The sequence below is a fragment of the Nycticebus coucang genome, chromosome 14 (genome assembly GCF_027406575.1).
Source record: "Nycticebus coucang isolate mNycCou1 chromosome 14, mNycCou1.pri, whole genome shotgun sequence".
Classification (NCBI taxonomy): domain Eukaryota; kingdom Metazoa; phylum Chordata; class Mammalia; order Primates; family Lorisidae; genus Nycticebus; species Nycticebus coucang.
This window is the reverse complement of record NC_069793.1, coordinates 78,404,698-78,432,602: the sequence shown is the minus strand read 5'-3', so window position 1 is coordinate 78,432,602 and position 27,905 is coordinate 78,404,698. Positions and strand designations below refer to the sequence as shown.

General features: G+C 39.3%; 1 protein-coding gene across 21 annotated transcripts in view; it reads left to right on the top strand.

The window, feature by feature from the left end:
- The window catches only part of DLG2 (discs large MAGUK scaffold protein 2), a 2,435,891-nt gene that overhangs the window by 2,105,629 nt on the left and 302,357 nt on the right, over positions 1–27,905 (top strand). Inside the window, exon 1 of one of the 21 annotated variants that reach the window (XM_053560245.1) lies at positions 25,650–25,703. The exons of the other annotated variants lie outside the window; for them this stretch is intronic. Coding sequence (XP_053416220.1) covers positions 25,667–25,703 — 37 coding nt within the window. The 5' untranslated portion in view covers positions 25,650–25,666. Of the gene's footprint in view, positions 1–25,649; positions 25,704–27,905 lie in introns of those variants that run through there. 21 annotated transcript variants of the gene reach the window in all.

The window sequence follows — 27,905 nt, the reverse complement described above, 5'->3', positions numbered from 1 at the left end:
GAAAGCATTAAAGCATGGAATTGAAGAGATCCTTCTGCAGTTAAAACTGATAGGATTTGGGGACCTCTTAGATGTAGATATTAGGAAAAGGAAAGAGACAAGAGCCCTAGACGACTTAGAAGGTGGTTCCGTTAGCAGAGATGGATAAAACCACTTCCTTCTCTCAGTCAGGCTTAGTTTTGAAACATGAATTGCAGAACTAAACTAAGTGTCTACCCATGAGCTGACCTAAAAAGATTACATTTTGGTTGGATGGATTCATTTCTTTTTAGTCATTATCAATGCAGCCAAAGATAGAATTAATGTTGACTGACATTAAGTTCATGGTCATGGGAACCCATAAAGTCATGTTGTATTTTGTGTTCCTATCCTAACTTTCTCACTAGATTACATGGTACTTTAAGGAAGTGATGGATATGTCTACATTTGCTTCTACTTTCTGGTTGTCCAAAGGCATAAATGTATTAAATTTAATTGAATTTAAAGGTCCAATGATTGACTAAGGCCAGATAGTGAAGAAAATTGAATCTCTATGACAGAAAAATTTAATTTTAATTTACTGTAAAATTGGCAATATGGACCAAGTTGAAAGGTATTTGAGGAAGATTCTAAATGTTTTATGTGCCCAGAGAATACTGTTGATTTATTACTTTCAAGAGGATCATACAGAAAGTAAATACATAATGTTAAAGCTAAAAAGAACGAATAGTTGAGATAATTCAATGCCTTCAAAAGAGGACATGAAGGCTCGGCGCCTGTGGCTCAAGCGGCTAAGGTGCCAGCCATATACACCTGAGTTGGCAGGTTCAATTCCAGCCTGGGCCTGCCAAACAACAATGACGGCTGTAACCAAAAAATAGCCGGGCATTGTGGCAGGCACCTGTAGTCCCAGCTACTTGGGAGGCTAAGGCAAAGGCAGGAAAATTGCTTGAGCCCAGGAGTTGGAGGTTGCTGTGAGCTGTGATGGCATGGTACTCTACCCAGGGTGACAGATTGAGGCTCTGTCTCAAAAAAAAAAAAAAGTTCCAACCCAAAAGAAGACATGAAGAACCAGAGCAGGAGAGTAATTTGTAAAGGTCACACAGCTAGCTAGTGCAGAGGTAAGGCCTCCTGACTTTTGTTAGCATTCTTTTTTCATTAATGTAAATGACAAGAATTTTTGACTTTGGAAAATGAAACTTCTTCTAAAGAGTAATTTGTCCTTGGATTTTTTTTCCCTGGAGTACTACTTTTCTTTTTTTAAAGAAAAAAAAGGTATATATTTAAGGTATATAATTTGATGTTTTGATGTACATGGATATCATAAAATGATTAGTATAGTCAATCAAATTAACATATCCATTATCTGACATGGTTACTTCGTGTGTGTGTGGCAAATGTTACCTAAAGTATACTCTCTTAGCAAATTCCCAGTATACAATACGTTTCCTTAAATTTTATAACCCATTCATTTATTCAGAAAATATCTGTACAGGTTTCTACTGTTTTAGTGTATCTTTTTTTTTTTTTTTATTGTTGGGGATACATTGAGGGTACAATAAGCCAGTTACACTGATTGCAATTTTCAGGAAAGTCCCTCTTGCAATCATGTCTTGCCCCCATGAAGTGTGACACACACTAAGGCCCCACCCCCCTCCCTCCATCTATCTTTCTGCTTCCCCCCCATAACTTTAATTGTCATTAGTTATCCTCATATCAAAATTGAGTACATAGGATTCATTCTTCTCCATTCTTGTGATGCTTTACTAAGAATAATGTCTTCCACTTCCATCCAGGTTAATACGAAGGATGTAAAGTCTCCATTTTTTTTAATGGCTAAATAGTATTCCATGGTATACATATACCACAGCTTGTTAATCCATTCCTGGGTTGGTGGGCATTTAGGCTGTTTCCACATTTTGGTGATTGTAAATTGAGCTGCAATAAACAGTCTAGTACAAGTGTCCTTATGATAAAAGGAGTTTTTTCCTTCTGGGTAGATGCCCAGTAATGGGATTGCTCGATCAAATGGGAGGTCCAGCTTGAGTGCTTTGAGGTTTCTCCATATTTCCTTCCAGAAAGGTTGTACTAGTTTGCAGTCCCACCAGCAGTGTAAAAGTGTTCCCTTCTCTCCACATCCACGCCAGCATCTGCAGTTTTGAGATTTTGTGATGTGGGCCATTCTCACTGGGGTTAGATGATATCTCAGAGTTGTTTTGATTTCCATTTCTCTAATATATAGAGATGATGAACATTTTTTCATGTGTTTGTTAGCCATTCGTCTGTTGTCTTTAGAGAAAGTTCTATTCATGTCTCTTGCCCATTGATATATGGGATTGTTGGCCTTTTTCATGTGGATTAATTTGAGTTCTGTATAGATCCTAGTTATCAAGCTTTTGTCTGATTGAAAATATGCAAATATCCTTTCCAATTGTGTAGGTTGTCTCTTTGCTTTGGTTATTGTCTCCTTAGCTGTACAGAAGCTTTTCAATTTCATGAAATCCCATTTGTTTATTTTTGTTGTTGTTGCAATTGCCATGGGAGTCTTCTTCATGAAGTCTTCCCCCAGGCCAATATCTTCCAGTGTTTTTCCTATGCTTTCTTGGAGGATTTTTATTGTTTCATGCCTTAAGTTTAAGTCTTTTATCCATCTTGAATCAATTCTTGTGAGTGGGGAAAGGTGTGGGTCCAGTTTCAGTCTTTTACATGTAGACATCCAGTTCTCACAACACCATTTATTGAATAGGGAGTCTTTCCCCCAAGGTAAGTTCTTGTTTGGTTTATCGAAGATTAGGCGGTTGTAAGATGTTAGTTTCATTTCTTGGTTTTCAATTTGATTCCAGGTGTCTATGTCTCTGTTTTTGTGCCAGTACCATGCTGTCTTGAGCACTATGGCTTTGTAGTACAGACTAAAATCTGGTATGCTGATGACCCCAGCTTTATTTTTATTACTAAGAACTGCCTTAGCTATACGAGGTTTTTTCCAGTTCCATACAAAATGGACAATCATTTTTTTCCAAATCTTGAAAGTACGATGTAGGTACTTTGATAGGAATGGCATTGAATAGGTAGATTGCTTTGGGAAGTATAGACATTTTAACAATGTTGATTCTTCCCATCCATGAGCATGGTATGTTCTTCCATTTGTTAATATCCTCTGCTATTTCCTTTCTGAGGATTTCATAGTTTTCTTTATAGAGGTCCTTCACCTCCTTCGTTGGGTATATTCCTAGGTATTTCATTTTCTTTGAAACTATGGTGAAGGGAGTTGTGTCCTTAATTAGCTTCTCATCTTCATCTTGACTGTTATTGGTGTATACAAAGGCTACTGACTTGTGGACATTGATTTTATATCCTGAAACATTACTGTATTTTTTGATGACTTCTAGGAGTCTTGTGGTTGAGTCTTTGGGGTTCTCTAAGTATAAGATCATGTCGTCAGCAAAGAGGGAGAGTTTGACCTCCTCTGCTCCCATTTGGATTCCCTTTATTTCCTTGTCTTGCCTAATTGTATTGGCTAGAACTTCCAGCACTACGTTGAATAGTAATGGTGACAGAGGACAACCTTGTCTGGTTCCAGTTCTAAGAGGAAAAGCTTTCAGTTTTACTCCATTCAGTAAAATATTGGCTGTGGGTTTGTCATAGATAGCTTCAATCAGTTTTAGAAATGTGCCACCTATGCCTACACTCTTCAGTGTTCTAATTAGAAAAGGATGCTGGATTTTATCAAATGCTTTTTCTGCATCTATTGAGAGGATCATGTGATCTTTATTTTTGCCTCTGTTAATATGGTGGATAACGTTTATGGACTTGCGTATGTTAAACCAGCCTTGCATCCCTGGGATGAAGCCTACTTGATCATGATGAATGACTTTTTTGATGATAAGCTGTAATCTATTGGCTACGATTTTGTTGAGAATTTTTGCATCTATATTCATGAGTGAGATTGGTCTGAAATTCTCCTTTTTGTTTGGGTCTTTTCCTGGTTTTGGTATCAGGATGATGTTTGCTTCATAGAATGTGTTGGGGAAGATTCCTTCTTCCTCAGTGTTTTGGAATAATTTCTGCAGTACAGGAATAAGCTCTTCCTTGAAGGTTTGATAGAATTCTGGAGTGAAGCCATCTGGACCAGGGCATTTTTTGGTTGGAAGCTTTTTTATTGTTTCTTTGATCTCAGTGCTTGAAATTGGTCTGTTCAGGAGCTCTATTTCTTCCTGGCTAAGTCTAGGGAAATGGTGTGATTCCAAATATTGATCCATTTCTTTCACATTGTCAAATTTCTGGGCATAGAGTTTCTGGTAGTATTCAGAGATGATCTCTTGTATCTCTGTGGGATCAGTTGTTATTTCCCCTTTATCATTTCTGATTGAGGTTACTAGAGATTTTACTTTTCTATTCCTCGTTAGTCTGGCCAATGGTTTATCTATTTTATTTATTTTTTCAAAAAACCAACCCCTTGTTTCATTAATTTTCTGAATGATTCTTTTGTTTTCAATTTCATTGATCTCTGATTTGATTTTGGATATTTCTTTTCTTCTACTGAGTTTAGGCTTAGATTGTTCTTCTTTCTCCAATTCCATAAGATCTCTTGTGAGATTGTTGATGTGCTCTCTTTCTGTTTTTCGAATGTAGGCATCTAAAGCAATGAATTTTCCGCTCAAAACTGCTTTGGCAGTATCCCACAGGTTTTGGTAGCTTGTGTCTTCATTGTTGTTATGCTCAAGGAAGTTAATGATTTCCTGTTTTATTTCTTCTTGCACCCATCTGTTATTCAACAGAAGATTGTTTAATTTCCATGCCTTTGGGTGGGGTCGAGCATTTTTGTTAGAGTTGAGTTCCACCTTTAGTGCCTTATGGTCTGAGAAGATACAAGGTAAAATTTCAATTCTTTTGATTCTGTTGATATTTGTTTTGTGTCCCAGGATATGATCAATTTTGGAGAATGTTCCATGGGGTGATGAGAAGAATGTATATTCTTTATCTTTGGGATGGAGTGTTCTATATGCATCTATCAAGCATAGTTGTTCTAGGGTCTCATTTAAATCTCTTATATCTTTGTTTAATTTCTGTTTAGAGGATCTGTCCAGCACTGTAAGAGGAGTGTTAAAGTCCCCTGTTATGATGGTATTATCAGATATCATATTGCTCAGACTGAGTAAGGTCTGCTTCAAGAATCTGCGAGCATTTAAATTGGGTGCATAGATATTTAGAATTGAAATGTCTTCTTGTTGTATTTTTCCCTTGACCAATATAAAGTGACCATCTTTGTCTTTTTTGACTTCAGTTGCTTTAAATCCACATGTATCTGAAAATAAGATTGCAACTCCTCTTTTCTTCTGAATTCCATTTGCCTGAAAAATTGTCTTCCAACCCTTGACTCGGAGCTTTAATTTGTCTTTTGAAGCCAGGTGTGTTTCTTGCAGACAGCAAATGGATGGCTTGTGTTTTTTAATCCAGTCAGCCAATCTGTGTCTCTTCAGTGAGGAATTCAAGCCATTAACATTAATTGAGATAATTGATAAGTGTGGTAGTATTCTATTCATCTTATTTGGTGAGAGTCCATTGCTTAGTTTTATCTTTTGCATCAGTGTGGAGGTTAGGTTCTGTCCTTTGATTTCTGAGTGCTTACTTTGCAGCTGATCCATTGTGGTGGTCAGTGTGCAGAACAGGTTGAAGTATTTCCTGTAGAGCTGGTCTTGTTGTGGCAAATTTCCTCAATGTTTGTATATCCGTAAATGATTTGATTTCTCCGTCAATTTTTAAGCTTAGCTTAGCAGGGTACAGAATTCTGGGCTGAAAATTGTTCTGTTTAAGTATATTAAAGGTAGATGACCATTGTCTTCTTGCTTGGAAAATTTCATTGGAGAAGTCTGCGGTCACTCTGATGGATTTGCCCCTGTAGGTCAACTGGCGCTTACTCCTGGCAACTTGCAGAATCTATTCTTTTGTCTTGACTTTGGACAGGTTCATCACAATGTGTCTTGGAGAAGCTCGGTTAGAGTTGAGGCAACCTGGGGTCCAATATCCCTCTGAAAGCAGTGTGTCAGAATCTTTGGTGATGTTTGGGAAATTTTCTTTTATAATATTCTCTAGTATGGCTTCCATTCGTTTGGGGCATTCTTCTTCCCCTTCTGGAATTCCTATAACTCGTATGTTGGAACGCTTCATAAAGTCCCATAATTCTGACAGTGAACGTTCTGCTTTCTCTCTCTTCTTTTCTGCCTCTTTTACTGTCTGAGTTATCTGAAGAACTTTGTCTTCTACCTCTGAAATTCTTTCTTCTGCATGGTCTAACCTGTTGCTGATACTTTCCATTGCATCTTCAAGTTCCCTAATTGACTGTTTCAGTTCCTTCAGGTCTGCTATATCGTTTTTATATTCTTCATATCGTTCATCTCTTATTTGATTCTATGTTTGGATTTCCTTTTGGTTGTTTTCCACTTTATTAGCTATTTCCTTCATTTTTTCCATCATTTCTTTCATTGTTTTCAACATGTGTATTCTAAATTCCCTTTCTGTCATTCCTAACATTTCTGTATAGGTGGAATCATCTGCAGTAGCTACCTCATGGTCCCTTGGTGGGGTTGTTCTAGACTGGCTCTTCATGTTGCCTGGAGTTTTCTGCTGATTCTTCCTCATGAGTGATGTCTTTTATCTGTTTCCTTGCCCTAACTTTCCTTTCACTTCCTCTTGCTGTTTAAGTTCTCGTGCCTGTGGACTAAAGGTTACAGGACCAGAAGGGTGAGAAGGTTGAAGAGCAAAAAAGGGATGAAAGAAAGGAGGACCAAGAGATAAGAAAAAAAAGAAAGATAGAGAAAGGAGAGGGGGTGGGTATAAGGAATATTGACAAAAAGAAGAGAGGCACAGAAAGAGGGAGACAGGGCAATATAGGTGTATGGTAGGGTACTTTGACACAACTTAAAAAAAACCCACCTTCTGGGGTGCCCAGTTGCGTGGTTCCCTTGAGGTCAGCAGCTCTTTGCTAACCTGATCAGACACAGTTCCCCACCTCCACCAAGTAGAGAGGAAAGACAAAAATGCTATAAATCAAACCAAAACAAGCAAACAGAAAACTTTACGGGGATAAAATTGGGTGAAAAACCAAATGATAGCGGTAGAAACACTAGCAAAAATGAAGTTCTAGTTATTAAAAAAGGCAGCAATGGGAAATTATAATTAAACTAGAAATATTGAGAAAGAAAAAGGGATCTGTATGGAAAAGATTGAAATTAAAAAACAAAAGAACATCAACAGCGTCAAAATAAACAAAAAAAACAACCAAACAAAAAAAGAGAGAAAAAAATACACAACCAAAAACAAAGCAGTTTGTATATGTTATTGAATTTTGTCTGGGCAACACATGGTCTTCTGGGATATGAGATGTTAATCACAGTTCTGATACAACTGGAGGCTGCTGATTTCTCAAGCCCCAGCAGGTAGACACCTTAAATCTCTCTTCAGCACACTTAAAGGCACTTTGAACTTGTAAACTTGCTGAGCAGAAGCTTTCCCAGCTTTCTCGCTGGAATCACTGCTGAAGTGGCTATCCACTTAACCAGTGTGCCAAAACCGGTCTCACTCTGCCCCCGAGGGTTAGGGCTGCAAGGCGGCTCAGACCCCACCCTTAGGCTACTTGGTTGCTGGGTTACCAGCTCCCACCCGATTCTAGCTCTGCGACCCTGAGTTCGGAGCTTGCCGGGGCAGGTCACTGACAATGGTTCCGTGTGACCCACTGCCAAACACTATTAGCTCCGTCTGGCTCAGTGGCTCAGTGGCTCAGACTGGGGCCCTAGACAATGGCCAAAGTTCTCCGCACTCCCGCTCAGGCACTCCCCAAGGCAGTTCAACTCAGTGCCAAGTCCAAGGACACCAAAACAGTTCACAGGTAAGGCCTTTCTGGTTTGCAGTCTCGCTGCTACTGAACTTACAGTTGTGGGCGGGTTTAGACGGATTGAACACACACGACCACTTGCCGGTTTTCCACGGTTTTAGTCCTCCTCTTGGGGTCCAGAAGTCTCTCGCTGACTCCCTGTATCCTCATAGGAGTGATGATAGGCAGATCCCACCAGCCAGAGATGCCTGGAGTCCTATCTCCCCAGACTCACAGTGCCCAGATGCAAGGAAGCTGTTACTCGGCCGCCATCTTGCCTAATCTCTTCTAAATGAATCTGTTTTAGTCTATCTTAAGCACAGGTATTCAGAGATGAAAAGGTACATAGTCCTTGTCCTGAAGATTTCCCCAGTCTTTTGGGAGACATTTTCAGTTGTTTGCTTGAGCATCTAAAGTGCAATGTGAGTTTAGAAAGAAGAGCCCCAGTGTGTGTGCCTAGAATGTCAAGGAAAGCTTCTTCAAAGATTTAGAACATAAACTGAAGTATGGTGAGAGTTTGCTAGATACAGTAAAAGAGTAAGGTCTTCTACAGGCAACATCACCTCAGAGTGTGATGAGTTTCAAGAACCAAAGGAAGCCTAAATTTTGAGCCTAAGACTGGTGGTAGGGTGAAAAGGACCAAATCATGACAAGCAGTAGCATTTAAGTCTTAGGCTCTGAAACATGTCTTCAAATATTTTTCTTTTCTTTTTTTTTTTTTTATTTACAGTTAATCTCTTTATAAGATATTTACAAGACAACCAATTTTACACATCAGAAATGGTTTCAAAAGTATGAATTACAACACAGACAACAATATGAAATGATAAAACAAAGCTGAAGTGGACAGACAAGCAATTTCTCTTTAATTTATTAACACTAGCTTAAACTTTGTTAAAGAAAAACAAAGAACTATGTTTTAGGAGAATTGCAGGGCTTTCAGTTGAAGATTGAATTTCACAGTGTTGTATCCCATGTAGGGAAAAATAAGACTAATTTTCCCCCCACGCTTGAACACACTGTAATTTCACTCTTGGAACTTTGCTAGTCTACTCTCCAAGCTCCTTCTCAACAAACGTCAACACATCCAAATCAAAGGAGAACTGATCTAGAAAAGGGGAGAATTTAAAACAATAGGTCCTCAGGGAGAGGGAGAACCAAGAAAATAGAATCCACTTAAGTCTGGCCAGAGAGCACCTCATGGATTCCTCTCAGTCTAGTTCAAGTCAGAATCTGAGGAGTCCCCTGGGTAGGGAATAAACATAAAGTTAATTTGCTAACCCATATCCAAAATTAGGAATCCAACAAATGCTGAAATCAAGAAGAGACTGAAAGGATCAAGGAACAAAGTCAAGAGACATTGATTGGGGTCTTTTATCTTTTGGGGCTCATTATGAAAGAACATAACATAGGTCAGAGTAGGAAAGAAAACAGCTTGCCACTTTAAAATGATGAACAAAGAAAATCTGGCCCAGTTTTTCTAGAAATCTCCTTCTCAAGGTGTGAGATGGGAGCCCCTAGTGGAATAAGTCCTATTTCTCTCTACTTCCTTGCTTCAATGACATTTACAGCAGGTTCCCTTATAGAGAGCCCACTCTCCTAAGCAGATGGAGTTATAAATGAAAACCCATAGCCACACACACACAAAAGGAGAAATAATAAGAGCAGCAAGATCATCCAAGAATACTACATGTGCTGCTGGAGTAATTTCTTTAAAAGTCAAATCCAGGGAGCACAGATCAACATTTCACAAAAAGCTTTAGCAGTGGGAGGCCCCTGAGGAACTTTTCTTCTCTTCCCACAATAGTATTATCCCATTCTGTCTCATGCTCCACTGATGGGCCGGCCACACTTCAAACATTTTTCTACTGAGTTATCTTTCTTTTTCCTTAGGCAAATTCTTCATCTATCAAATAGAATGATAATAATAATAATAATAATAATACTGCCTACCTCATAGATTACTGTGAAAATTAAGTAAGTTAATACATAAAAAACATTTTGGAATAAAAATGCTTGGCACATAAAAAGTGATCAATAAGTATTAGTTATCATAACTATTATTATTTTACAAAATGAATAATCACTCATTTATGTCATGAAGTATTAAACCAAGAGCGTTCACTGTGGCATCATTAATAGTTCCAAATCCACTGACATTCCTCATTTGGAAGATTTTTTTTTTTTTTTAATTGTTGGGGATTCATTGAGGGTGCACAGAACCAGGTTACATTGATTGTATTTGTTAGATAAGGACCCTCTTATAATTGTGTCCTGCCCCCAAAAGGTGTGCCACATCCCATGACCCTCCCCCCAACCCCCCACCACGTAGGGTCATTAATTGTCCTCATATCAGAACTGAGTACATAAGATTCTCGCTTCTCCATTCTTGTGATGCTTTACTAAGAATAATATGTTCCACATACATTCAGGTTAATACAAAAGATGTAAAGTCTCCATATTTTTAATGGCTAAATAGTATTCCATGGTATACATATACCACAGCTTGTCAAGCTATTCCTGGGTTGGTGGGCATTCAGGATGTTTCCACATTTTGGTGATTTAAAATTGAGCTGCAATAAACAAGCTATTGCAAGTGTCCCAGTGATAAAATGATTTTTTTCTTCTGGGTAGATGCCCAGCAATGGGATTGCAGGATCAAATGGGAGGTCTAGCTTGAGTTCTTTGAGGGTTCTCCATACTCTTTTGGAATATTTTTAAAGAGGATAAAAATTCCGTCCCTGTGATTTTTAGTGTGCAAACAAGTAAAATGTAAATCATTTGGGGCAGCAAAAGTACACAGCAATGAAGATTTTTTCCAAAATCTTGTTTTCAGAATGCTCCCTCCATGGTATACGTGCTTTCAAAAAGTTACTTTTTCACTCCAGTGCTAACATATCACACACCTTTACTTTTTACCATGAGAGACAGAGAAGGTGTATTTATTTTTGTATTTTTACTAAAATTTTTATTAACAGGGAAGTACACACATCGAAAGTATACAGCTTGTGTTATAGTGAAGACACCCATGTTATCACCCCTCAGATTGAGAGATCAAACAATACTTTTCCCCCCCAGTGCCTCTCTTAGTGATTACCCTCTTCCTCTTTCCCAAGGGTAACCCCTATCCTAACTTATAGCACCTTTGATTAGGTTTTACTTGGTCTTCACTTTAAATAAATATAATCATATACTATGGAATCTTTTGTGTCTGGCTTCTTTTATTCAGCTTGATATTGGTGAAGATCATCCATGCCATTGGGTATAGCTATAGCTCATTTATTTTCAGTGCTATGTCTTATTACAGCATATGAAATATGATGGATTCATTCGTCCATTCTATAGTTAGCGGACATTTCAATTATTTCTATACTAGGCTATCATTAATAATAATGCTATGAATATTCTAATACATATCCTTTGGAACAAAAGTACATAGTTAGGAGTAAAATTGCTGGAATGTAGACTATGTATTAGTTTAGCTTTAAGAGCTATTGCTAAATAATTTTCCAAAGTGAAAGTGAATTTACACTCCCACATCAGTTCTTCATCCTCACCAACACTTGAGAACCAAGAAACTCAACTCGGTGTGTATCCCCAAGGTTCCTAGCCAGTCAGTTAACTTCTATCATTGATAGTCTTCTTATCGTGGTTTTATATGTAATATCCAAGATTTGTACCTTTGTTTAGGAGGAGGAATGGGGAAAAATAAATTTATTCCACTTCTGAGAAAACTTCATTTTAGGGGCGGCGCCTGTGGCTCAGTGAGTAGGGCGCCGGCCCCATATGCTGAGGGTGGTGAGTTCAAACCCAGCCCTGGCCAAACTGCAACAACAAAAAAAATAGCCGGGCGTTGTGGTGGGCGCCTGTAGTCCCAGCTGCTCGAGAGGCTGAGGCAAGAGAATCACATAAGCTCAAGAGCTGGAGGTTGCTGTGAGCTGTGTGTTGCCATGGCACTCTACCGAGGGCAGTAAAGTGAGACTCTGTCTCTACAAAAAAAAAAAAAAAAAGAAAACTTCATTTTAGTTTAATTTTTATTTACTTAGTGACTAACGAGGTTGAGGCTGAACTTTTCATATATTTTTCAGCTGTTTGAATGTCCTCTACAGTGAATTTCTTATTTTATCTCTCAGCCTTTTTCTATTGGGTTATCTTTCTTTTTTCTTACTGATTTTTGGAGTACTTTATAAATTCTGCATCAGCTTTTTGTTGGTTTTATGTTGCTATGGCTTGACTTTTCATTCTGACGTATTCTGAGAAACAGAAATTCCTAATTGTAATATAATCAAATTTAGGCCTGGTACGGTGGCTCATGCCTATAATCCTAGCACTCTGGGAGGCCAAAGTGGATGGATTTCTTGAGCTCAGGAGTTCAAGACCAAGCCTGAGAAAGAGTGAGACCCCATCTCAAATAAAAGAAATTAGCCAGGTCATGGTGGGTACCTACAGTCCCCACTACTGGGGAGGCTAAGGCAAGAGGATTGCTTGACCTGAGAGTTTGAGGTTGGGCATTCTACCCAGGCTGACAAAGTGTGACTCTGTCTCAAAAACATATATATATGTTTATATGTATAATCAAAGTTATCAACCTTTTTCTACATGGTTACTGGTTTTATATCCTGTTCTAGAGATATTTATCTATTACTAATATCATAAAGTTGTTATGCTATATTCTACTAGCTTTATTGTTTTACATTTCAAATTTAGACCTACAATTCACCTGAAGTGGATTTTTATGAATGATTTAAGGCTCAAATTCATATTTTTCAATATATCTTGAGTGTACTTAATATTCTTTTTAATTATCTAAGTAGCAAGTTTCTGATAACAGGGTATCCACAGAAACTATCAGCAGAATAGATGTTTATAAAAAATAAAAATACATAATTTATTATTAGGTTTAAAGCCTCTTGTAATAAGCACTTTGATACTATATAAGCAGTGAATAGCTATGTAGTACAAAAGTATATTATGGCTGCTTTCCAGCTTTTCGCAAAATACTGTGAAGATCTGTAATTCAAACCCTTTTTTTTAGCCATTTTATTCATTTATTTTTATTCCAAGTAAATATGAGGGTACAAATTTTTAGATTACATTGTTCTCACTTACAGGGTAAAGTTCCAATTGTAAAGGAGCCCCTCACCCAGGGGGCGTGTTATACACCCCCACACATGCACAATAGGGGAGATCTTGCCTCATGCCCTCCCTCCTTCCGGCAACTGCCCTCCCCCTTCCCCTGCCCTCCTCCTCTTGACCCCCTACTAGACTGTATTTGTGTTTTATTGTTCATATGAGCAGGTAATTGTTTATATATTGGTTTCATATTAGTATGGAGTACATTGGATATTTATTTTTCCATTCTTGCAATACTTTACTAAGAAGAGTGTGTTTCACTCCATTCAGGTAAATGTAAGAGATGTTAAAGTCTCCATCTTTCTAATGGCTGAATAATATTCCCTGGTATACATCAAACCCTTTCAACTGGGCCCTTCAGCACCAATGGGGACAAACTCTAGCTCTTCTGCTTGTGAACTTCTCTCTTTCTTCAGTAAGCCCCCAATTCATAAACAGAAGAGAGAAGAACTGACACTTCATTCCTGTGAAGCATCAGTAGCAATCAAATATAGCAAAGCTTGATTTCTTATCTCTAAGAGGATAAAAATACTATAATAATATAAATAGAAGTGCTGCTATTCTTCCCCTTACACACCAACCATTGTGTGTATTCCCAGGAGCAACTTGGAGTTAGCTCATGGCTAGTGAGTAAGATATAAAGGATTTTGAGCAGGATTTGTATGTTGGAAGTTCACCCTACTAGCAGAGAATGGGTAGAAATAAAGCAAGAAGGTTATTGTCTTGGTCCACGTCGGAGACATTGAGAACCCACTATAGCACAGCTGGAGAGGAGCTGGTGAAGATGACAGGTGTGTTGAAAGTGGGCTTGGCAAGACTTGGTAATTAGGACGTGATTCCCAGGCATTTGTGTCAATAGAGAACCTTTGAGGTGAGCAAATTTTAGAGGAAGAAAGACCACGATGACAACTTTAGCCAGTCGATGACTTAGAATTCTGTCCCTCTTTGTACAGAGCACAGCTTCCCAGACTGACTATATCTCCTGCTGTTTTGAGGCAGAGGAAATTGAAACCAAATTCAAATTATTTTAAAGCTTTTCTGCCTAATGCATTTATCATTAGGGCGGCGCCTGTGGCACCAGCCCCATATGCTGGAGGTGGGTTCAAATCCAGCCCTGGCCAAAAACTGAAAAAAAAAAAAAAAAAAAAAGTCCAGCCCACCCAGCTGGGTGTCCCAGACAAGCGCATTTCATGTGACAAGAAAGTCATTGGCCGGCATGACTAGCAGTGCCTTTAGGGAATAGCCTGGAGAGATAACCTTGCCCTTTCTTTCAGTGTAACAATTAGAAAAAAAAAAGTCTTGGCTGTGTATTGCACTTTGTATCATCTCCAGGCAGCCTAAATAAGTAAATTATAGCATTAATGTGGACAGTTAAGTAGTTACTAATGGGGTTCAGATAAACATTATAATGGTAACTCATTGGAATTAAAGAGCAGCAATATATAATTTGTGAGGGTGCATGTTTAAGTCCCCTAGAAAACACAGAACCTTTGCATTTTGAACTTGATTTGACCTTCCTTTTCTCATAGAAGGGTCGGGGAAAGAGAATTGGCGTCATCGCTAACCTTGTTTCATAACCTACCCAATGCCGTCCTCTCACTCACGCTGTTATTTCCCTCTGGGGGCCCTGAATATGGAGCTGAGAGCAGAGGGAGGAAAGCAAAGAGGGACAGACATGGAAGTGAGAATGAACAAAAAGAAGATTCTGTAGGACGGCATCACCAGAAGAGTAAGAGCAGAAGTTGGGAAGAACACCTGAGGTATGAGTTCCACTAACCCTTTTAGAGAGCTGCACTGTGTCCAGCACTAGGACACAGAAGATATAACTAGGACCAGGGGATGGATACTACAATTCAAAGTAAAGATTTTTTTAATATATAGAATTGTTCAAAAATGGAACAATGTTCTTTTCTGTACTGTAATGATACCCCTGCAATTTTAAGTTTGAAAACAGGATTGTTTCATAGCAAGCCATTGTATCAGATGTAGGTTGGCTGGTTTTTCTCTAGGTAACCCTTCCAAATAGAAGATTCTTTGAGGATAGTGTTAGTGGTAAAAAGAGCTGCTGTCAAAAATCCTACCCTTCCATGGTTAAGGAATTGAACTTAAAGATACTAACTTCCCCTTTCCTGCTGTTCTCCTCTGCTCATACTATCACCACAGAGAGTGGAACAAATGCAGATGAAAGCAGTATGTTCCAAAGAGGGGAGAAGCTTCCAGAGATAAACCAGCTGGAATCTTCAAAGGAGGACTGTGTGAAGTCAGGAGATGAAAAAGATCCCTCCCGGGGCAGCGCCTGTGGCTCAGTGAGTAGGGCGCCGGCCCCATATGCCGAGGGTGGCGGGTTCAAACTCAGACCCGGCCAAACTGCAACAAAAAAATAGCTGGGCGTTGTGGCGGGCGCCTGTAGTCCCAGCTGCTTGGGAGGCTGAGGCAAGAGAATCACGTAAGCCCAAGAGTTAGAGGTTGCTGTGAGCCGTGTGACGCCACGGCGCTCTACCGAGGGCGGTACAGTGAGACTCTGTCTCTACAAAAAAAAAAAAAAAGAAAGAAAAAGATCTCTCCCAGTTTCCCTCATCCATTGTTTAATTACTTCTGTTGATTTGAGAATAGTTTAAAGATTCCACAATATTAGTAGACAATCTTCTTTTTCTTTTGCTTTACTTATTTGAGACACAGTCTCACTCTGTTGCCCTGGGTAGAGTGCTGTAGTATCATAGCTCACAGCAACCTCAACTCTTGGGCTCAGGCAATCTTGCCTCAGCCTCCTGAGTGACTGCAATCTCCTTGCCTCAGTTTCCCAAGTAGCTGGGACAACAGCTGGCTAGTTTTTCTATTTTTTTTTTTTTTTGAGGTAGAGTCTTACTTTGTCACCCTCAGTGGTGGGCATCACAGCTCACAGCAACCTCAAACTCTTGGGCCCAAGCGATTGATTCTTTTGCCTCAGCCTCCCAAGTATCTGAGAATACAGGTGTCTGCCACAATGCCCAGCTATTTTTAGAGATGGCGTCTTGCTCTTGCTGGCCTCAAACCTGTGAATTTAGGCAATTCATGTGCCTCAGCTTCCTAAAGTGTTAGGATTACAAGCATGAACCACCTAGCCCGGCCCTAGTTTTTCTATTGTTAGTAGAGGCGGAGTCTTGCTCTTGCTTAGGCTGGTCTTGAACTCCTAGACTCAAGCAATCCACCCACCTCTGCCTCCCCAAGTGCTAGGATTACAAGCCTGAGCCACCACGCCCAGCTGACACTCTTCATTTTAAATGACTTTTCTCTTTATTCACTTGGCTACAGAAATAAAAATAAAATATTTATTAAGAACACACCAAATGCCAGTTACTGTTGAAAGCACTTTGAACAGATTATTATACGTAATCCTCCTAACGACCCTGGGAGGCCATGCTATGTACTGAATTGCACCCCTCCAAATCTGTATGCTGAAGCCCTGAACCTCCAATGTGAAGATATTTGGTAACTTCAGGAGCTACATGTTTAGATGAGATCACAAAGGTAGAACCCTCAGGATGAGATGAATGCCGTGGGAAAAAGACATCAGCGAGCACGTTCCCCCTCTCTCTCTGCCACGTGAAGACAGTGAGAAAGCAGCCAGGAGGAGCGCCCTTCCCAGAATGTAGCCATGCTGCCACCCTGATCTTGAACTTCCACGTTCCAGAATTGTGAGAAAATTAATTCCTGCTGTATAAGTCACCCAGTCTCTGATGTTTTTATGGCAGCCCTAGCTCTTAACATAAGCCAGTACTATTATCATTCTCTTTTCATGAAGAAACTGAGGGCAGAAAGTTTAAGTATCTTGCCCCCAACAGTTACATTAGTAACTGGAAAAACTGGGATTCAAATCTAGGCAACTGCATTCAGAGCTCTTGCTTGTTACTAGAGTGATTTACTGCCAACTTGTAATATATGTATACTTACTATGTTTCCAAGTCTTTTCACATACTGATTTACTCATTCTTCACAACCCTGTATTATAGATAGAGCAGACATGATAGTTTATTTTTATAGATGAGAAAACTGATGCTCTAACAGTTTAGGTGGAATGGCCAAGCAGAAAACTGTGACTCCAGGGACCAAGAAAACCAAGACTAAAGACAACTAGTCATCTTCTAAATTGAGATTGTGTGAATGCCATGAGATCAGAGCCCATGAACATTGACTCTAGCCACTGGACTATCAATTCCATGAGGGCAGGGATTATTGTGTCACTGTTAACTATTATATACCCCAATCCTAGGACAGTGCCTAATGTGAAGAGAAAACTCAATAAATTATCAAATGTTAGGTGGGGCGCGGTGGCTCACGTCTATAATCCCAGCACTCTGGGAGGCTGAGGCAGGTGGATTGCCTGAGCTCACTATAGGCTCCCGAGGTGCCTATAGTCCCAGCTCCTTGGGAGGCTGAGGCAAGAGAATCACTTGAGCCCAAGAGTTTGAGGTTTCTGTGAGCTGTGATGCCATGGCACTCTACCCAGCATGACAGGGTCAGGCTGTCTCAAAACAAAACCAAAAATTATTAAATGTTCAATAATGGATCAAAATATTGCCCAAGATCCCAAGGTCAAAGCAGTGCTGAGTGAAAGAAACTTTTAATCCTAGTCACAAATTTGACTATTAATCTATTCATTGCTTTATTAATCTTTCATTTAACTTTTATCTAGAGTTAACTATGGACCAAGCATACACTTCTATTTGCTGTCCTTTTCCAATCTATATTCCCTAAGACTGTGCATTTTGAAGTGTCTTGCCACTGAATATATTTGAGATGCATTTTAGGTAGAAATATATTTGAGATGCATTTTATGTCTTTGAGATGCATCTTAGGTAGAGATAGGGAGAAAGAGTATAGATCCAAGAGAAGAACAGCATTTATGCCTCTAACCAAAGCATAATTTTAAAAAATAGAGCCATCAGTGTAACCTGGCTTATTGTACCCTCAATGAATCCCCAACAATAAAAATAAAATAAAATAAAATAAAATAAAAAATAGAGCCAATCAATATGTAAGTTCATTTCTCAATGTACCCTCCCATCTTTTTTGTCTGACTGATATTCCTTTCCATTCACTTTTGTTCATCAGAATGTTTTCTGTAGGAAATTGTAAGAATACAGTGAAAAGTAATGCTATAAAAAAATCCATCTGATAGGAGTTGTATTAACTTCAGTTTAGCCCCGCACTTAAAATCTAGGAGATAAAGAATCTTTCCCAGCATTGCTGTAATGGGTTCTTTTATTCTAAATCCCCTTCTGAAAAGGCACAGCTTTCGTGGCCTAATTTGTTTACCTTTATCCAAGCAGTTATGGTGACTTGGGCCCTATAATGTACATAGCCCATCGTTTAATTAAAAAGGGAGATTTTATTTCACCTAATAAAATGATGTTTGTAGATAGATTTATTTTACTTTTCACGTTCTGTAGACATCTTGGAATTATACCACCCACAGTGTCCCAAATTCTGTCATGCACAGATGCTCAGTAAACTAAACACCACCATCTATACAGAAATAATCAGCTAACATCAGTTTGCACTGGAATCACTTTGCTGCCCTCTGATTCACCCTTAAATTCTTGTCTTCTCTGTATATCATGAGTAAGCAAAGCCATTCTTCAAGTTTGGGTGCTTTTTTTCCTCCTCTTATTCTTTAGGGAAATACTTTAGAGAAGAAACAGGCACTTTAAAGAGTAACTACATTTTCAAAAATAAATGAAATAAAAACAGAGCAACATGGTTAATTTCTGTTGCTAGGATGTTTCAGCTTCTGTTTTATTTATTAACCAGTGCTGTGTGTCAGCAGAGAAAATCAGACCTTTGAGCAAACCATTGGAAATTATACAGCCAAATGCCAATCAAACAAATAAATAGCCAATCTTGCCAGAAGAGATTCCAAAATCTCTCTTGTAAAAACAGAAAACAGAGCCTGAAAAATCCCTCTAAGCACAGGTGCATGAAGTTACCCTAACTTGGGCAGGCCATTTAGCTAACTAGAGAGTATGTTGCATTCCAAGAGTAATAATGAAAATAAAAGCAAATGTATACAAATGTATATTACTCTTTTCCCCTAAAAGGACAATGAGAGACAGAGAAGCTAAGTAATTGGCCAAGGGACATATGACCATTGTAAGAGCTGGGACTTGATTCTGGGCAGTGTGACCAAGCCTGTGTGGAGCAACGTGTAGTCTGCAGTGCTGCTCTTCCTGTGGAATCAGGACCTCAGTGGAAAGGCAGGAGCTGTTAAAATAGACCATTTAAGTGGAACAATAGGAAAATGCCAGTGTTTGAAAGTTTTTGACCGAAAAACTCTGTAGTTTAAATTGTCCAACCTAATAGTAACTAAAACAAGTGTCCAAGCACACATTTATGAGGCCTCTGCTCTGGTTCAGGATTTCCATTCTGGGGTATAGCTGGAGTCTGTATGATCTGGCAACAGAGAGAGAATCTGGAGACCTATATTGTCCAAGTGCCATTGCTAATCTTGATTAGTTAGTTCATGCCCCTGGACCTGCCTTTTCATCTGTAAAATAAGTAGATCTCCATTTTTTTTAGACTGTAGTCCACTTAGAAGGGTAAAACCTGCTGTGTCTCCTTCACTCTCAGTTTCCAATGGCAAACAAAACCACTAGTTATGAAAAATGTGACCATAAAAGCAAAATGTGGGTGTGTGGAGAATTATGTTTGCATATGCTTTAGCAATAGGAATACAGATGATTTATCTTCAAGTATCCATATGTCTTTGAAGCCTAATTTGTTACAAATTATTAGGCCAAAATATAGTTAAAGCAAATTATTTATCATTAGGATTAACAAAATTATTCACAATAAGTAGAAGGGATAATGGCAAACTTAAACTAAATATAATTAAAAGCAAGAATAGTAATAATTGGGGTAACTATGACTCAAGAAAACACTGGTGATACAGTGACTTTTTAAAAAGAATCTTGTCCCAAAATTTTGGAAATTCCACCTTTCTTCCTGCACAGTAGAAACCATGTGACCTAACCTGCTTGATACAATACAAAATTAAATCCTTGTGGGCGGTGCCTGTGGCTCAAGGAGTAGGGTGCTGGTCCCATATGCCAGAGGTGGCAGGTTCAAACCTAGCCCCCGCCAAAAACCACAAAAAAAAAAATTAAATCCTTGATAAACTCTAGTAATGCACTAATTTGAATATCAATAATCCTGAATACGTATAAATCACTCAGTAGATAATGTTGGCTGGATCTGAAAATATACCTATAAAATTGTGAGGAATTTACCTAAAAGAGCCAAAGCAAAAAAATAAAAAATAAAAAAAAAACAAAAAAAAAACCTGAATCACCTTCTGCACAGTAGTGAACACTCACTTGTGAGCCTCCCATCAAATTTGAGATTGTATGTTTTAATTAAACAGCGACTTCTCCAGCCCACAACTGTTGTTTTGTTTTGTTTTGTTTTTTCCAAAAAAGAACTTCTTATATGTGCCTTTTGGAATCACATCTCAAAATACGAAATGGCTTTCTCCTGAAATGGACGTGGTTTTAAAGTATCAATTAGATCTAAACTAATCAAACTAATCATCAAGTATCTTTCAATCAGTCCCTTCTGAGGACATTGTCATAGCCTAGCAAAACCAAATTATTAATAGTAACAATAATTACTAATGTTAATAATAACAAAGTACTAACGATGTCAATCATTATTGGTTCTATAAAGCAATTTGGTTTTCTGATATAAGTTGCTTACTTTCTGATCTGACGTTGTGGTATATAAACCATAATACACTCTTTTCAAACGTTGATATATTTAAATGATCATATATTTATTTAGCAGTAACATGAGACTATTAAAATACATAAAGTCTGTCGATTCAACTTTTCCCAAAATGGAATCTAACATTTGAAAGCTCCACTGAACTGACTACTGGTGAGTCTCTTTTTATGGGCAGCCCTGAGAATATGATTGTGTATTTTTTCAGCACACAGAGGATGGTGAAGACTGGTCAGGCTGGTTTGAAGAACTTAATGCAAAGTGATATGATTTATGGTCAATTTTGGCACATCCTTGCAGTGAGTGTTGTCCCCAGGCCTCAGGGTTTAAGTACAGGGCCAAGGAAGAGTAATTCCTGTCTGACGAGGGATGATTAATCTGGAGAGACGTGGGCTGTTTCTTTTTCAGGAAACTTAGGCTATCCCATACAGAGGTGGTTATGGTTTGAAATATATTTTTGGAAAACTCTCCCTTTGTTTTTGATTCATTAACTGCCACTTAACTAACCCATGAAATTCTGCCTAATAAGATCTCCTTTCCTTTTTTGGCTTTGGATCTGAATGGAAGATATCCAGAATTAAATGATGGATCTAGAGTTAATTACAAAATAACTTATAATACTATCCTTAGTGACAATTCTGTTAAAACATCAGAATTTAAGCCTCCTAATTTTGCCTGTTAAGTTGTTGATCCACAAGAAAGATATACTTTGCAGATTTACAGACCTATCTCCTGAGTTAAACTAGTTTAGAATTACTTTTATCATAAGGACACTTGTACTAGACTGTTTATTGCAGTTCAATTTACAATCGCCAAAATGTGGAAACAGCCTAAATGCCCACCAACCCAGGAATGGATTAACAAGCTGTGGTATATGTATACCATGGAATACTATTCAGCCATTAAAAAAAATGGAGACTTTACATCCTTCGTATTAACCTGGATGGAAGTGGAAGACATTATTCTTAGTAAAGCATCGCAAGAATGGAGAAGCATGAATCCTATGTACTCAATTTTGATATGAGGACAATTAATGACAATTAAGGTTATGGGGGGGAGGAAAAGCAGAAAGAGGGACAGTGGGAGGAGGGTGGGGCCTTGGTGTGTGTCACACTTTATGGGGGCAAGACATGATTGCAAGAGGGACTTTGCCTAACAATTGCAATCAGTGTAACTGGCTTATTGTACCCTCAATGAATCCCCAACAATAAAAAAAAAAAAAAAAAAAAGAAAAGGTAAACCACAGACCAAGAGAAAAAAAAAAAAAAAAGAGATCTTCACGGTAGAGTACCTTGGAATTTGCCTACCTGGAAATAACAATGTTTTTTTTCATGCCTGCATCCTAGAAGGAAAGAATGAAAAAATAGGACAACAGTATTTTACCAACCTTAATTTATTCCTGAGCAAGGCAGCTGTGTAGTACTACCTGGCAGACGCTGGCATAAGGGCTGTGAAGTTCCCATTTAGTTTTAAGATAAAGTGTAAGCACCAAAAAGGGCTCCCAGTAACTGAACCTGTTTCATGGAGGAGAACTCTTTGATTCAGGCCTAATCCAAGGGTGTTGCTAGCATGACATTGCTGAAAGTAGGGTAAGGATGGCTCCTTGCCCCAGAGCTATTCAGATGTATCTTAGGATTTGTTTAGAGTCTTCATCTGAACCAGGCCATCAGAAATGCTATGCTGGTCAGACCAGTGGTTCTCTCAGCCAAACAAGAATCCAAAACATTACAGGATAATGTGAGAAGTGCTGGAGGTATGTAGGAAATGCAGTGGGAAGAGCTGAGTGGTCATTATCTCAGTTCCCAGAGGCAGCACTGTTTGAATGTTTTAGAAGAATGACTAAAGTGAATAGATAAAAAAGAAGGAGCTGGGCGGCGCCTGTGGCTCAGTGAGTAGGGCGCCGGCCCCATATGCCGAGGGTGGCGGGTTCGGACCCAGCCCCGGCCAAACTGCAACGACAACAACAACAACAACAACAAAAAAAATAGCCGGGCGTTGTGGCGGGCGCCTGTAGTCCCAGCTGCTCGGGAGGCTGAGGCAAGAGAATCGCGTAAGCCCGAGAGCTGGAGGTTGCTGTGAGCCGTGTGATGCCACGGCACTCTACCCGAGGGCGGTACAGTGAGACTCTGTCTCTACAAAAAAAAAAAAAAAAAAGAAGGAGCTGTCTGTCCAGAGTCACCAAATTTTCCAGGAAGAAGAGGGTAAGAAGAGAGGCTATTAGGAAAGCAAATTCTGAAGGAGTTATGTGTTTTACTAGGAATGTGGGCTTTATGCTTTAGCTGATGGAGAGTCAGTGATGGATTTTGAGAGACTTATGACAAGACCAATGAGCATATTAGAAAATATCCTCTAACTCAGTGGTTCTCGACCTTCCTAATGCTATGGATCTTTAATTCCTGTGGGTGGCGAACCACAGGTTGAGAACTGCTGCTCTAACTGCTGGTGTGGCACTGAGGGAAAGAAACATAAAAGGGAGGAAATGAGTTTAGAGAAAGCAGCAATTCATGCCAGTGGCAGTGGCAACAGGGACACAGAGACTAGAGAAATATTTTGCAATTAAAATTGATAGAATTTTGATGCCTAATTAGATGTGGAATCAAGGTTGGAGGCTGAAGTTTCTTACTTAGATGGCTAGAACTATGATTCCATTGGCCAAAGACTTTATGCTCCCTAAAATCCATGAATTCCTCAAATTTTTGTATGACTTCAGCTATATAATAGTTCCCTGGCATATAACATTTGTACTAAACTTTTAACTTTACAGAGTATTTCCTTTTGTTTAATCTCACTAAATATATAGTTCAACGGATGAAAAAACAAGTGAAAGTGATTTAACTGAAATCACACAGCTAGATTTGGCCAATGTGGGGCCAGAACCAACCACACTCCCTTCTCTTAAACTTTAAATCAAATCACAATTGGAAGCAGTGTGCTTTGTAAGAAGGAAGAGAGTTTTTATCTGCAGGGGTCATTTCTATCTTTCTAGGAGTCTAAAGGGCAATGCTTTCAGGATGCCTAGAGAGAAAAAGAGGGCCTTCATGATGAAAACTCTTCAGTGCACTCCTTTCTTTTAAGGCAGATCTGATGTCTGTCTCATAGGGTCTGCAATAACTGACTTGCCCTAGAGATTATCTTCCACTTATGGCTGACTAACTTGGCAAATACTCATGTTTGACAGGGAGAAGATCCATAGGTCTATAGTTGTGTAGCCCTCGTCCTTCTGAGGGGTTTTATTGATTAACTGCCTGCTGCCTGCCTGGCTCAGGAACTCACTATATTTCAGTATGCTGCCTTGTCATCTAAACCAGTAATTAGCAGACTTAACTAATTGTAAAATAAATAATCAAAGAACTCCTTTAAAAGGAAATTCTTCCCCCTCCCCTAATATTTTTGTATGAGGAGGCAGAGAAATTCATATGGAAAAATGCAATTCCATACTGGTAGGTGTAGTTAAAACAGACCATGTTTAGTTTTCTAACCCAACCCACAACCCTGGAGACTCTGACAACTCTCAAACCCATTGCAGGCTTTCCGTCAAGCCCAGTGAGAAGTTTTAGCATTAACCCCATTTTGTCCCTGAAAACCACTTTGAAAATTTTTTTAGTCTTCAGACAATTGAGCAGATTCAAACTTTCAGTTTTGATTTCCTAGCAAGAATTTTTTTCTTTTTTTTTTTTTTTTTTTTTTTGGCCGGGGCTGGGTTTGAACCCGCCACCTCCGGCAAATGGGACCGGCGCCCTACCTGCTGAGCCACAGGCGCCGCCCAGCAAGAATTTTTTTCTGATGAGCATATTTACAAATGATTTTTTAAAATAACACATTCACACTGAAATGAGTCCCCATCTCAGGTGGGCTTAAATGATTCTTATCTGAGTTAAAAAAAAAAAATCATAGGGCTTTCTAGTCTGTGCGCTTTGAGTGAGATAAATGAAATAACAGGGAAAACGAGAGTGTGGTCACCATAGTGACCACAACAGATGATTTGAGTAGCAATAGATAGGGCCAGGAGACAGTGCCATATTAAACTGCATTGCAATGATGATCAATAGTCAAGAGGGGAAATTAAAATGTCTGGGCTCCACTTATCAAATGATCAATCAATTTATGACTAGCAGTATCTGCACTTGGCTTCAAGTGCACGTACTGTACAGACCAAAAAAGAGTCCTATGCGGCTTTGGAAAATACATTTAGGAAGAAATAAAAATCATTCTGATTTTCAAGTTTTAGCTATGCAACCTAAAATATCAAGAAAAGCTTTAACCAATAAAATATTGACGTTGGCATTAGGTTTCCTAGTTCAAAATAAATGCATGCAAGGATTACTTTCTCAAATTATGAGTGTTTTGTTTTTTCACTAAAAGGAGAAATTAGTGAAAGTCTGTTTCCCTAAACCTTCCCTTTTTTGAATACTCTTCCCACGGAAGGGAGGATTTAAGCAGGCATTTCCTGGCCTAGGGGAGCTTGCAGATCCCAGCCTGTAGCTGAAGAATTAACACTACACTGTGAATATCTTTGTTTTCTCTCTTCTGCATTTTAAAAGAGGATAGAGTTGAGATTTCAAACACCAGCAGCTAGCTGGAGGGTGGCGTAGAACTTGGGGCTAAGAAATCTACGTGGATCGCTTCGTTAGGCCTCCAGGGCTAAGGCCTTTTGAGTGAAATACCTGGGAAGTGATTTGTTACTGCTTTTAAAAGGGTGGAATGGAGAAAGTCATTTCATCTCTTAAATCGGCCCTTTTGTGTTGCAAAGCATCTTAAGTTAGCTCTGCCTCCAGCCTGGGAAGGTGGCCCTACCAGCTTTACTCCTAACAGACTTTGGCCACCGCACAAGAGCTTTGGGAGGTGTATGCTGCTGAGGCGGAGTTTATACACCCTGCAGTTCAACCAGGAGGAGGGAACAGAGCTGAATTTGGGAAGCAGCTGCCTGCTATGCTGAAAACCCCTGGAAACTGGCTAAGGACCTGTGGTGAGAATCACGATGTTTTTTTGTCAGACCCATTTTTCTTGATAGAACATATGGGGAGTGTGGCCAGTAAAATGGAAAGAGGAAGATAGATTCCCCTCCCTTTCCTTGCTAGCGTGGCAGTGCCTGCCGTCTCAGCACCCACTGCTCTCAGGCATCCCCTATAGCTGCTGTTTTCATGACTGTTGCTATCTGTGTTCTGGAAGAACAATGATCAGTGAATTTTTCCCTTCCTCCGCCTCAGTGAAGCTTCAGAATCACACTTTGTAGGTTTGATTCACCGCTGGCTTCTTCATAGTAAGTCTGTCTCATGGGAGCTGCTGGTGCTAGCCTTTGATATTGTATATCACAGGGAGAGAGTGTGAGAGAAAGATTGATTCAGGAATGTGAAAGTCGTGCTGCAGACTTAAAAGGGTTCCAGAAATGCATGTATCCACATGGATTTCAGATCACATTAACTTCAGATTAGATATTTGGGGAGGGGATGAAAGGTAGAGAGAGGGAAAAAGAGATTCAAGAGTGTGAAATTCTTGCTGCAGACTTAAATGGGTTCTCCAAATGCCTGGATCCACACCAATTTCAGATTAGATATTTGATGCATATAAGTCCTGTTTACATAGGAGGGAGAACCTGCTCAGGAAGAACCTAGTTCTCATCCAGGGAGGAGGTTTACAAGAACCAGATAGACTTGACTGTTGAATCCTGCTTTCACCAGTCATAATCTAGGCAACCTTGAAGAACCACTAAACTTTGTGCCTTTTATTTAATCATTTGTAAAATGGGAATTCTATTACTTTGGATGGTGTTTAAAAATTAGTAGTTTTATATGGAAAGCTAGATTCTAAGATCCTCCACGGGGCATGGTTACTTTATTTTGGGTCATAGAGTGATGGATTAACTATCATAGCTTAGTAGTTAAATATATCAGCACACGCTGGGCTTGGTGGCTCAGGCCTGTAATCCTAGCACTTTGGGAGGCCAAAGTGGGATGATCCCCTGAGCTCAGGAGTTCAAGACCAGCTATGCAAGAGTGAGACCCCGTCTTCATTAAAAAAGAAAAGAAAAACTAGCCTCTACACGTGGTGGGTACCTGTAGTTCCAGCTACTCAGGAGCCTGAGACAAATGATGACTTGAACCGAGGAGGCTGAGGTTGCTGCGAGCTAGGCTGACTCCAGGGTACTCTAGCTTGGGTAACAGTGAAAGTCTGCCCTCTCATGCCCCTCCTCCCCCCAAAAGTAAGTTCAGATTTTTCTTTTTTTTTGTCTTTTTTATTATTATTATTATTATTTTATTGTTGGGGATTCATTGAGGGTACAATAAGCCAGGTTACACTGATTGCAATTGTTAGGTAAAGTCCCTCTTGCAACAGATTTTTCTTTCAGAGTTCAAATCCTAGCTTTCTCATGGTTAGCTGAATAACATAAGCCTGTTTCCACATCTATAAAGTGATAGTAGTTGTATAGTAGTAATTATTTTGTGGAATTGTGAGGATCAAAAAAGATAATGCTATATGTGTAAAACCCCCAGTGTTGTGTCTAACACAGAGTAATTAATGCCCATTAGCTGGGAACTGTTATGAGGCAGGAGTCTGACTATGTGGCTAGGTAGCTGGCCTCCCTGGACTAAATTCACCTCTTTTTTTTTTTTTTTTTTTAAATCAGTAGTCAGGTGGGATGAATCCTAAGGAACCTTCCTCCTCTTAACAGCTAAGTGTACCACATACATACCCCATGCATGTCTTCCTTGGTAGGGGCCATAAACAAAATAATGTAAGCATGCTTTATGATGGAAAAATACCCAATAGGATCTATATTTTGGGCTTAAGAATTATAGCCAGTTCCTAAGCCAGATGTGTCATTTCATGTGCTCCGATGACTCTGTTTTCTTAAGAACATGTATTGTTACAACCCCTGATGCTACTTTGCATTTCCATGACAAATTTGCATCTAAAAACTTAGTACTGGTTTTAAGAAAGTTTATTCACACAAGCTATCTAAGGGTGACACTTGTTAGCATGTCTAGTTTCTGTATTATTTTGGAATGCATCCTAATGGCAACTAATCTGCATCTGGCATTACAAATGAGCAGTTGGCAGCCAGTTTAAAATCCAGTCACTCCTCACCCTGCCCCTGGGGAGAGGAAGCAAACTTGTTGGACTGGAGAGGTTTGCATTCCCCCTGACTTGGAGCTCGCCACCACCAGCA